At 36.6% G+C, this 13,336-nt stretch overlaps 1 protein-coding gene across 1 annotated transcript in view; it reads right to left on the bottom strand.

Annotated features, from left to right (window-relative positions):
* Positions 1 to 13,336, bottom strand: part of LRRC69 (leucine rich repeat containing 69) — a 92,074-nt gene that overhangs the window by 12,953 nt on the left and 65,785 nt on the right. The window contains 2 exon segments of the mRNA XM_014788045.2: positions 4,384 to 4,563; positions 9,260 to 9,361. Coding sequence (XP_014643531.2) covers positions 4,384 to 4,563; positions 9,260 to 9,361 — 282 coding nt within the window.

Here is a 13,336-nt window from a genome sequence, read left to right on the forward strand (position 1 = left end):
TGTGTTATACTCATAAAATGTCTCTTGAATATAACAATCCATTCCAGATGGAAATGTGAACAATTCACAGATAGGTTACTGCAAAGGGTTCCTGGACCCAATTCCAACGTGTAGGTGGGGGGGGGGGGGCGCTTCCTCACACGAACAAGCAGTTCTCGGACTCCAGAGGGATGTCGCAGAATTCAAATCAATTGTGACACTATCTACCCAGAGACAGAATCAGATTCCACAAGCAAAGAGCTCAGTCCCACAAGCCTGCCCTCCACTTCAGATGCCAGTTGCAAGCCCAGGTTGTTACCTGTGCTTCTGATCAACTGGCTACAAACTGGAGATTCCAACGATTCTCTCCAACTCAGGATGCCAATCCCAAGTCCAAGTTGTTACCTGTACTTCTGACCAACTGGCTAAAAATCAGAGGTTCCCAAGGCCCCCCTCCTTGGGTTTGATTAATTTGCTAGAATGGCTCACAGAACTCAAGAAAATCTGTTTATTCACTAGATTACCAATTTATTACAAAGGACATTAAAGGATACAAATCAACAGTCAGATGAAGAGAGAAACAGGGTGAGGTCCTGAACAAAGTAGCTTCTGTCCTCACGGAGCTTGGGTTCTGGCTGGTGACATGTGGAAGAGTCCTGGCTCCCAACGTGGAAGCTCTCTGAAAAAAAGGACCAACGAGCTGTGCTTTTGGATTTTTATGGAGGCTTTATTATGTAGTTATGATTGACTAAGTCATTGGCCATTGGAGACTGATTCAACCTAAAGCCTCCCTCCCTTCCCCAGAAATCAGGGGATGGGACTGAAAGTTCCAATCATCTGATCACATACATGGTTCTCCTGGCAACCAGCCTTCACCCTTCTGTGCTTTCCAAAAGTAAATTCATTAACATAAGAAAAGACATCTTTATGGCTCTGAAGGTTTTCAGGAACTGGGGACAAGAGACCAAATATTATAACAAAAGATGCTCTCATTGCTCTTGTCACGCAGAAAATTCCTAAGGTTTTGGGAGGTGTGAGCCAAGAACAATGGATAAAGACCAAATATATCTGAGAAATATATTTTGGTCATCAGAATGACCAAATGTTAGCTCCGCTGAGTTACTTGACATAGGCACTGTCAAAAGTTAGCCTAAGGGAAGCCATCTTACAGGAGAAAGCCATGTTGGAACTATGAATGACCCTGACTCACCAGCCCCTTTGAAACTACGCTTTAGTTTGCACATAGCCTAGATAATTAAGGGCCTGTCTCCAGGGGATATGCAGGCTCTGTAGATTTTATGGCCCCTCCCAGCTGTGATAAAATGATTAATTTTGTCTTTTGAGTACCCTAGGATTGTGATGGCCTCTGGACAGAGATTCTATGCTGATATCCACGACAACTGAAAGATCTGATGTGGCAACTTCCAGTCTGCAACACCAGGGGCATCAATATTCCTAACCCCTTCCCCTATAACTCACTGGCCTATATAATTGCTTGAAGATTCTGTGTGCCCCCTTAAGATGGTTCTTTTGGACATTAGTCAGCCATCTTCCCCCTTGCTAGGAAGCTGTAATAAAACTCTTTCTCTCCTACCACCTTGCCTCTTGACTATTGGCATGTGTTGTGGTGGGCAAATGACCCCCCTTGGGTCATAACACAAATATGTATATATTTCTTATAAATCTCGTAATATCACAGTTACATAAGCGATCAAGATTACAGATGTACTCCCATCTTGAGAAGCAACATACATTTCTGTTTTCATTTTTCCAGTGATGATCTCTATTTTCACTCGGTGTTTAATGTCTAGCTGGTTTTGACTTTCAAATATCTCCTCAATCATTATTTCACCTTTGAGGACATTAACCCTCATTGGCAATGACTCTGCCAGATTTTTCTCTATGATACATTTGATGTAATATATTAATAACCTAATAAAACAGAGGAGCTTGTATTCAAATCCAGATCTTGTGATTCATCAGTCATTCTTAGAAATAAAATATGTGCCAAGCACTGTGCCAAGCTCTACACCACTCCTATTCAACATAATACTGGAAATCCTAGCCAGAGCAGTCAGGCTAGAAAATGAAATAAACGGCATCCAGACAGAAAAGAAAGAAGCAAAACTGTCTTTGTTTGCAGATGATATGATCTTATATATAGAAAATCCTAAGGGCTCCTCCAAAAAACTGCAAGAACTAATCAACCAATTCAGTAAAGCTGCAGGATGCAAAATCAACATACAGAAAATATAGTTGCATTTCTATATACTAACAACAAAACATCTGAAACGAAGTAAAATAATCCCATTCACCAGAGCATCAAAAACAGTAAAATTCTTAAGAATAAATCTAACAAAGGAGGTGAAAGGTCTATACGCTGAAAACTACAAGACCTTGCTGAAAGAAACTGAAGAAGACACAAACAAATGGAAAGAAATCCCATGTTCATGGATCAGAAGAATTAATATTGTCAAAATGTCCATATTACCCAAAGCTGTCTATAGATTCAATGCAATTCCTATCAAAATTCCAATGGCATTTTTCACAGAAATAGAAAAAACAATTATAAAATTTGTATGGAGCCACAAAAGACCCCAAATAGCCAAAGCAATCCTGAAAAAAAGAACAAACCTGGACGCATCACACTTCCTGATTTCAAACTATCTACAAAGCTATGGTAATCAAAACAGTATGGTACTGGCATAAAAATAGACACATAGACCAATGGAACAAAATAGAGAGCCCAGAAATAAACCCAAGCATATATAGTCAGCTAATATTTGACAAGGGAGCCAAGAATACTCAATGGGGAAAGGATAGTCTCTTCAATAAATGGTATTGGGAAAACTGGATAACCACATGCAGAAGAATGAAATTGGACCCGTATATTACACTACTCAGAAAAATTAACTCGAAATTAAAAACTTAAATTTAAGAACTGAAACTGTAAAATTCTGGAAGAAAACATAGGGGAAAAAAGCTCCTTGACATTGGTCTTGGCAGTGATTTCCTGGATACAACAGCAAAAGCACAAGCAATAAAAGCAAAAATAAATAAATGGGACTACATCCAACTAAAGAGCTTCTCCACGGCAAAAAAAACTTAAAATGAAAAGGCAACCTATGGAATGTGAGAAAATATTTGCAAATTATATATCTGATAAGGGATTAACATCAAAAATATATGAAGAACTCATACAACTCAATAGCAAAAAAACTAACAACCCAATTAAACAATGGGCAAGGAAACTGAATAGACATTTTTCCAAAAAAGACATACAAATGGACATCAAGTACATGAAAAGGTGCTCAGCGTCACTAGTCATCAGGGAAATGCAAATAGAAACCACAAAAAGATCACCTCACACCTGTTAGAATGACTATTATCAAAAAGACAATAAATAACACATGTTGGTAAGGTTATGGAGAAAAAGAGAACCCTCATATACTGCTGGTGGGAACATAAATTGGTACAGCCACTGTGGAAAACAGTATGAAGGTTCCTCAAAAAACTAAAACTAGAACTACCATATGATCCAGCAATCACACTTCTGGGTATATATCCATAGGAATCTCAAAGAGATATCTGAACTCCCACGTTCACTGAAGCATTATTCACAATAGGCAAGATATGGAAACAACCTAAATGTCCGTCAACAGATGAATGGATAAAGAAGATGTGGGATGTGTGTGTGTGTGCGTGTGCGTGTGTGTGCGTGTGCGTGTGTGTGTGTATATATATATATACACATACATACAAAATATATTCCACGGTATATTATTCAGCCATGAGAAAGAAGGACATCCTGCCATTCGTGACAACTTGGATGGACCTTGAGGGCATTATGCTGAGTGAAATAAGTCAGAGAAAGACAGATACTGTGTGATATCACTTATATGTGGAATCTGAAAAAGACAAACTCAGAGAAACAGTAAAGTGGTGGTTACCAGGGGCTAGGGGGTGGAGGAAATGGGGAGATATTGGTCAAAGGGTACAAACTTCCACTTATAAGATTAACAAGTTTGGGCCTCTAATGTACAGTATGGTGATTATAGCTAATAATACTGTATAACATATTTGAATGTTGCCAAGAGAGTAGATCTTAAGTGTTCTCACCACAAAAAAAGAAACGATAACTATGTGATGGGATGCAGGTGGTAGCTAACACTATGATGGTAATCATTTTGTAACTCATAAATGTATCAGATCAACAAGTTGTACACCCTAAACTTACACAATGCTATGTGTCAATTATATCTCATTAAAGATGGAAAAAAACCCATTTTGCTATCATGGAAGTCAATTCTTAGATACAAATCTAGTTAGTATTGGTTAATTTACATAAGGACAAAGAATGAAAGAAGGGCTTATGTTCATATTCACAGAAAAATCTCCATTTACCTTTGATGGAGGAACAAATTCAACACATTCCAGCCATACTGTTAAAAAGGACTTTCCACATATTGCACATTTTCTTCCCTGAGAGATCATGTTCCTGACCTGTGGGTACCATTCTATGGCTTGCATTAGGAAAAGATTCTTTTCTGCTAGCTGATTCATTATAAATCTTGATGTTATTTCCTAGATTAAAAAAGAATATGGTTCCTCAGATTATTTTCAAAATAACTAATCTACATTACATTGATTCCCATTTAACTAATTTATATTTTTGGCTTATTCCTCACAGTTTCTGTTAAATTAATTTTCCATAGTATATATAATGAATTATATTGTCAATGACAGACATTGTAAATAAATTTAGTTTTCAACAATATAAGAAAAGCAAGTTATTTCTATTGTAATGTTTCTATGTCTCTTACATACAGGAATCCAAGTTATAATAAATTTACATTATTGGATAAAGTTTACATTCAAATTTTGTGCCTCTCATTACAATAAGCAAGGACTGTACAAATATTTAGACTGGACTCAAAAGTTGAGTCTTGTCGTATTTACTAATGTCTAAATCCTAACTACTTAAACTGTGGATTGTGGACCATCAGAATCTACATCACCTGGAGGCTTTTTAGAAATTCACACTCTTGGTTGCACTCCAGACCTACTGAATCAGAATCTGCAATTAACAAGTTTCCCCGGAGTAATCCGCATGCATGTTCAAGTTTGAGAAGCACTGGTCTAAGTCATCTACTACAATGAGCACCTGAATACAGCCATACTGGTAAAGGGCACTGATTCCTATGAACCAAATCTCTGAATTCAATCTGCATTAAACCTACCCACATAGATATGTCCAGAAACCTTACTTTAGGTAATAATAATATTATAATATTAAATAATAAAAGGGGTGGTGAGGATATAAGCTGACTTTCACCACGACCATCAACAACATCATCATCTTAAAGTAAAAAAATATATATAATGCATAAAATTAAGTCTTCACTGACCAAGTAAATAAAATAAACATTTGATTTACTCCACTAAATGCCCCCCATTGTTCGTGCCAGTAGCATGGAAGTCCTGTATAAATGTTACACAAACATTGCAGGAATTTTAATAGTGTATGGGATTTTTTTTCTGGCCAAAGTGAAAGATTTCCCAGTGATATTGAAATAATCCACATCAGACTCTGATAGAAATCCTTGGGAATACATACATACATACATACATAATCTTTCACTCATTCACCCCAATTAAAATCTTAAAAATAACAACAAAATCCTATAATTGCTGTCTCCGTGTTCCTTGCTACTCTATCCCTTCCACTTAATATGCATCTAGGAAAGCTGCCTTTATACAGCAAACAGCCTGAGCATGGGTTCCTTAAACGTCTGATCCTTCAACAGCATACCCTCCTACCCACTTAAGCTCCTTTTCCTGGGTGGTTACATAATGAGGTCATCTTTTCTGAGAGAATTACCCTTTCATACTAATATTGCCAGGACTCCTAAATTAAATGTCTATGATGACCTTTCTCTAACTATTTACACAGAGCATAGCTTGTGATTCTGAATGAAATATTGAGTTTAGAGGTAAATTTTTAGCTACCAGAATTCACTGGTTGGGTCTCACTATAAAGCTGCAGGAAACTAATAGACAAGAATTGACTCCCCAAAATAGCAGATGGTAGAAGAATTTGCTGAAATAATGGAACCTATAAATAGGTCACAACTCATACAGTTCATTTTTTCCATTTATGATTTCTGGAACCAAATATGTTTGTTGCACCTGTATGTCTCTTGACAATTCTTACATTACCCATTATTTATATTCTTCCCTTACTTGCTGCCAATGTGTTACCTTGGAAGAATAACATATACCATTGAAATATAAAGTTAGTACTTGGAAATTCAAGTATATATAAAGTAAGATACCATTGGTCCTGCCAATGGTATCTTTTAGGACACCTCTTAAAGATACATGCAATGCAGTTTTTGAGAATATACAACTTAATGATCGCCTAATTCCAGTGTTAAAAAGTCAAGAAATCTCTTATGGGTAAATAAATCGTTCCTTTTGAATAGTCTATATGCTATTTTGTTAGAATATTTGTTAGCTAACTATATGTAGGTCAGAGATTATTCCTGTGTTTAATCTATCATAGACTAAAATTAGTTTGAAGTGTATTATTTTATTTTTCCTTACATATGATAATTTAATTTGAATTACAAAATTGTCCATATACAAATTACATTTATATGAACATTAAAAATTATAAAATATAAAAAAATATGAATCCTTAGAAGGAATGCTGAACTTTGGAACCACTGTATAATCAACTGTTGCTGTGTGCATGATAGGCACTAAACAAAGCATCAAGAGCAAAGGTTCTCTTTGTAAGCAAAGTCACAGTCAGCTAGATAAATAGGTGCAAATCCTGACTCTATGACTTATTAGCTGCGTGACTTTATTTGGACAAGTCCTTAACTTCTCTGATCTTGGGGACCTCATCTGTAAAATAGGGATTTTTTCCAACACTATCACGTAGAGTTCAGAAAATTAAATTAGATAACACAAGTAAAACTCTTAGCCTCTCATCTACTGATGCAGTATTTTCTGGCTAATATTTTGTTATAATGTAGTTCTTAACATTAAATTTTAGTTTGTAAATCTCCAAAGTGAAGAAAAGTTTTTAAAAATCTTTACCAAGGCATAGCCTGGATCAAAGCCCTATAGTTCTCTGACAGCCCAAGTAGTTCAATCAGTAATGTTAACCAAATGTCCAGTAGAAATGACTTTTACTTTAAGTACAAATACAAAATGTATAGTCAATTTAAGTCACCTTTCTAAGAAAAATTCTTAGAGATACTTTCATAAATACCCCAATCACTTATAGTAAAAATTGTTACTTCTATTAGGTATATATGTATATTTAAAAAAAAAAAACAAACAAAACACCCTTGTGCTCCTGACTCCTTATAGTTTTGAAAATGAGAAGGAAGAAATAGTGCTCTCTCACCCTGTGTCTTGCTCCCAGCCACAGGGCAACCTTCTTGCCTTCAAGAACTCCCTGGAAGACCACTGCCACCTTGGGCTAGCTGCTCATTCAGCCTCTCCACTAACTGGAACCTCTTCCAACCAGGGACTACCCCTTTTCCTTTTCCTTCACCTCCGGCAGCTCCTTTCAAGGCAACATTGCAGCATGAAACCTGGAGCCCAATTGCTTACGTTGGCATTATCATCCCAACACTTACTAGCTCTGTGAACTCAGACAAGTTGTTTAATCTCTCTGGGTCTCAATTTGTCCATAAAAAGGGGACAACAATGGTACTTACCTTTTTAGAATTATTGGAGGACTAGATTAGTTCACTCCTGGTAAGTGCTTACAAAAGTGCCTTGCCCCTAGTAAACTTAATAAGTGTTAGGTATTATTATTATTATTCTGAAATGCTTGATTCAAGGAGAACAAATAGCTTATAAGAGATTAAACAAATTAAATACTGCAGTTTTTTAATTCATTTACAATTAAATTTCAAATAAGTTTTTTTTCACACAAGAGTAAAAAATAATACTATTTGTGGAAATACAGATTGATTCTCTGGAAGGGAATTTGAAAAGTGCTAATCAAACTTTAAAAGATGCCAGTTCCTTGGCCCAACAATTTCACTCATAGGGATATTATGAACATGAGAAATTTGTTATGAGGGTGGTCACTCTAGTGTTGCTTATAAAGGCCAAAAAGCCAAAAAATTATTAATAATCTAAATAGCCAACATAGAGAAGTAGTTAAAAATATTATGGTGTGATCATATAACTATGAATACTATGTATTCATCAAAAAAGACGTCATAGACTGATTTTTTTTTTACTAATTTGAAAGATCCTCACAATATTTTTGAGTGAAAAAACAAGTCTCTTAATAGTATGTAAAATTTGAACTTATTCTCAATAAAAATAATTCTAGATGCATAGAAAGTTTTAGAAGAATAAATATCAGAGAGAATAGTAGTCATATCTCTGGGTACTAGACTTTTGAGTATTTTTATCAACTTCTTTTAGCTTACTTTTTTCTGATTTCTCTAAATGAGCTTGTATTACTTTTGTAATAAACTTTTTTTAAAATCAGTATAGTATTATAATTTTTATTTTCTTCTTTGCTCACCTGAATTTTCTAGTTTTCTGTAATTAAATGTATATCACTTATGCAATAACGGAAAAAGTTATTTTAAAACAAAGTAAATTATTAAACAAGCTTAGTTGTTTCCTGCAGCCAGGAAACTTGAATCCTATGCAATTCCTGAAAGTCTTAAGACAACTCTGCAAGTTCAGCTATAGACCTCAATGGACCTGAGATGTCCAAATTCATGATGGAGACTCATACTCAAACGTGGATCTGCCATCTTGAACTCATCCATCACCAAAGGACACACAAAGAGAGTCCTCTAATATGCTTTCTTATTCCTTCTTTTAATATCATCAACTTGTTTTACTAAAACGAACACGATTTCTGGATCATATACATTCATCCACTAGGAATGGGGACAAGTGAAAACGCAATGGAAGATGCAAAGACTCTGCTAAGAACAAATCAAATACATCCTGAAAAAATACTTGGAAGGCTAAAGCGAAAAGAAAGTCCTCTCTTTTCTTTTCATCCAACAAAATGTTTCCATTTCTCTGAATTTAGTCACTCTGGAGATCAGATAGGATTACATTGGATCCTGTAAGCAAGTCAAAGAGACTATGTCTAATATCCACATTGCTGATGGACTAGGGTTACATTAATCATTGGCTGACATGGCAAGGATGCTTTACAAGAAAACTTTGAACCTCAGACCGTGGCTTTCGTCTGAAGACCTGCGTGAACGACAAGCCTCACCTGCAGAGTCCAGACGTTCTCCTGTCCTACAGCCTTCACTGGCTGCCTCAGCAACAGCGGGTTTTCCTCACAGTAGAGTTCCCTCAGCTTCAGATTCTGAAACTTTCGGTACAAAAAAGAAAACTTCATTGCATGACAAAATAACAAACTTCACTTCTAAGGCTGCATTTTCAATAAAATTAGACTCAAATTTCTTTATTTAGAACTTATGTTCCATATTAGAATTTTAACAGCTGGGCATACTCTAGTTGTTAGAAGAACCAGAATCTTCAAGCTGGCATGAATGGCACTGACCTTAGCGGTCAGTGGTGGTATCCTCCATACTGGGCAGCTAAGAAAACTTATTCAGGATCATAGAACTAGTTAGTATTTAGAACAGGGGTTAAGTAATCAAATGCTGGGAACATTTTGCAAATAACATATTTGTTAGAAAACCAAGTATGATGAAAAATAACATTCTAAAATACACCAAAATCCAGGTATCAAGGAGTATCTTATGACCCATTATGTTCAGTGAGAAACAGAAGAACATCAAAATCGTCTCATTATAACCTGTCGTACACAGTGAAAATAAAAAAGAAGAAAAACATACGGTTCACCGGGATATTGAATCTTCCACGAAGAAAACCTAAATTCAACTGGAGTATGCCATTTGAGTAGAAAAATAAGGAATTGTCTTATATGAATATTATGCCTTGCCTCCTAAGGGCTCATGTGGCTTTCAAAGTTATACTCATTTAGAAAGTTACTTCTCAGAGCCTTAGTTTCAGCTGTAAAATGGGGAAAATAAGACCTATCTTCAGTGGCATGCTGATAAAACAGTTCTCTGGAAAGAAAAAAAAAAAGCTCTGATTTGTGGGGCGTTTTGATTCCATGATGTAAATACTCCTACCATCACTGACTCCAGTCACCAGAGTTGAGAAGACAGGTGGAAAATGGGCTCTTGTGAGCCAAGAGGAGCTGGCGCCCTTACATCACTGCATCTCACATTTATAGAAGAACTAGAGATATTTCCCTGATTTCAGCCCAGGGTTTGAAACACAGCAAGCACTCAACAAATTAAAAATAACTGATTTAAAACATATTTTCAGGGCATCATGTCATTAGGTCTCAAAAGTCTCAGGAAACTTCTACAACATAGACAAGATTTTAAAATAAAATACAGAGCTTAAGGCCACTTTGGAATCACCTTGTCTCCTGCTCTCACAACAGACATTCTGACTTTCTTAATTCAGTTTCCTACGTTATCCACCAAGAGGGAGCAACCTAGAGAACTGAATCCAATGGTAGACCCAAGTCAGTGCTGGGTGTGCTGAAATGAAAAGGGCACTTCTTGTGCTTAATGGAACTACCATTTTTCCTTTCTGTCCTAAAGAATAACATTCCATAATTTATACCTAAACTCACAGTCCTTTTTTTCAAAATTGATACAAACTTGAACATCTTGGTATACATAAATATCATTAACATATATGAACCTCATTTCAAATTTGACCATCGTTCAAAGGGCATACATTTCTCTTTAGGGGTCATGTTTCTCTTCCTGTAAAACCTGTCACTATGCTTCCATCATATATGGTAATGAGTTATCCAGCTTGCTAATTTACTACATAATATATCAGAAAGCAGTTATCTTAATGAAAAGAAATTAATTAATTAGCATATGTTTTGCAGCAGGTAAGTTTCAATCACCTGAAGTCACACAATCTCTCAGTGTCCACTCTCAACATTCTCCAGAGCAACAATTTTTCATTCCCTCTCTCTATATGCACTACTGGGTTTTTTGTCAGCCTAGCTTCTCAACAGAAGAATAGTCTTTGCTATTGTCATCACTCCAGTAGCATAATAAGCTACATTCTCTTCTACTAATAAAATGTTGTTACAGCTTTTCAAAGCCTCTTTGCACATGTCTACTCAAACAACCACTGCTATGAGTTTAATCTCAGCTACAACAATTTTGCTCCTCTCCCCCAACAGGGGTCTACAGACATTTTTGGTTATCATAGCTGGGGGCATGTGGAATATTACCAGCATTTAATTAGTAAAGACTAGGAGTGCCACTCAACATCCTATAATGCACAGGACAGTCTCCACAACAAAGAAACTATCAGGCCCCAAATAGTATTGAAGTTGGAAAAACCCTGGTTTAGAGGCACAAGATCATAAACATTCACTGACCCATCTTATCTGGAGAGGTGATTGACAGCTGGAGGGAAATGAAGGTTCAAATGAGGGCTTTTATTTTTTTAAGATGAAGAAGACTTGAGCATGCAGAAGGTAAGTGCAAACAGAGAGAGATTAATGTAGAAGAGAAAGAAGGAATAATTGAAAGAGTAATGATCAGATGAAAAATACAGAATCACCTTTAAATATTAACATCTTTGAATTTTCTTCTTCTCTGTGGCCAGAAGAAAGGAGGTATAGATGCAGGCATGGATAAGTTTGAAGGTGTGGAATTGGATGATTGAAGGAATCAGACATGATCCCTTCAATTTTGTCTTTGAAGTAGAGAATAAGACCACCTGCCAACTGGGTTGTAAAGCAAGGTGTCAATGTGGAGGTAGGCGTAAAGAAGGTGGTGAAAGTTTGGAATATGCAATAGGTTTTGGAAAAGGAACATGGCCAAGGACAAGCAAAAATATTATACAGAGATGCTGAGGGACCCACTAGAATCCACATACTTGTGGTGGTCCCTGTCCATACATGGTTTGCTTCCCTTTAGCATCCACAGCCCAGAGCTAACATTAAGAATGTGCGGAATGTTTCCAAGTCTTGGCTATTGTGAATAATGCTTCAATGAACATATACGGAAGGTGAAATACAATGATGTATACCTGAAATTTATACGATATTATAAATCAATAAATCAATTAAAAAAGAATGCAGAATGAATATGTCAGAAATCAAGGGAATGAGGCTATCATATGTACTAAAAGATGAATGATTTGGACAGGGTCCTTGATGGTCTAGACTACATAGAAAAAGAAATAGTGCAAAGTTTCGACGGACTAGGAGTAAAAGAAAAAGCAGAGGGACATGAAGTCTCAGTGACCTAAAAGAAAAGATATGGCTATAAGGTAATAAGGGAGCTGGAAGATAGGAAGAACCAGTGGTCAAACTGCCATACTAGACTTTAGTTCTTCAAATTTAGAGCAGGTGAAGATGGTCTTAAGATCTAGACATCACTGTGGAGATGGTTTGCTGAAGTGAAGACCGGGAAAGCTCATTAAATCAAGGATTCAAGGAACTTTGAACCTAAGTTGTTTGTATCAAACATCTTTACAAAACAACTTCCTAAGTAATGCTCTCAAATATTTGGCTGTCTACTGAACATCTCCAGCTGGAAGTCCCACAATCACCATAAATTCTAACATTCAAAAACTGAACTCATATTTCCCCCGAATTTTCCTCTTTCCTTTTCCTCATCACCCACATCAAATCTCCTGACATGTCCCATCAATTCTACCTTCTTAAAACTTCTGGAATCTATCCTTTCTTTCCATCACTGTATCCCACTGACTTCCTCACCACCTCTGCACAATCTCCTCCTACTCCTTGCCCCAGCCACTAACCCGCTCTGCCTTGATTGAGGCCCTCACCTTATGTAAATTATTGCAATAGTACTCTAATTGGTCTCAGTGCACTTTTGCTGCCAAAGTGGTCTTTTAAAAATGAGAATCTAGTCATAATACAACCTTGCTTAAAACTTTACAAGGCTTCCTTTTGTCCACAGGATAAGTTCAAAAGCCACAGTGTGTCATACTTGGCTCTCCTTGGCCTGTCTAACTATATATCCTGGTTAGCCCCACTCTCACCCTTATATACCAGGCATCCTGAGGTGTTTAGGGGTCTCACAAGAGGCCTGGGTCTTATCTCACAGTTATTACTCATGCTGTGCCCTTCTACTCACCCCACCCCTGGATCATCTCTTCAAGACTAAAATATCACCCCTCTAAGCTTCTCCAGCCTCTACCAAATGTTTCCATGTCTCTTCCTTGAGCCTTATATATAAATTAATCATACCACCTATAAATACTATGAGGGAATCATTTTTGGAAAGTCTATTTTCGTCTGTCA

The sequence above is a fragment of the Ceratotherium simum genome, chromosome 23 (assembly GCF_057802395.1).
Source record: "Ceratotherium simum simum isolate JZ-2026a chromosome 23, ASM5780239v1, whole genome shotgun sequence".
Lineage (NCBI taxonomy): Eukaryota > Metazoa > Chordata > Mammalia > Perissodactyla > Rhinocerotidae > Ceratotherium > Ceratotherium simum.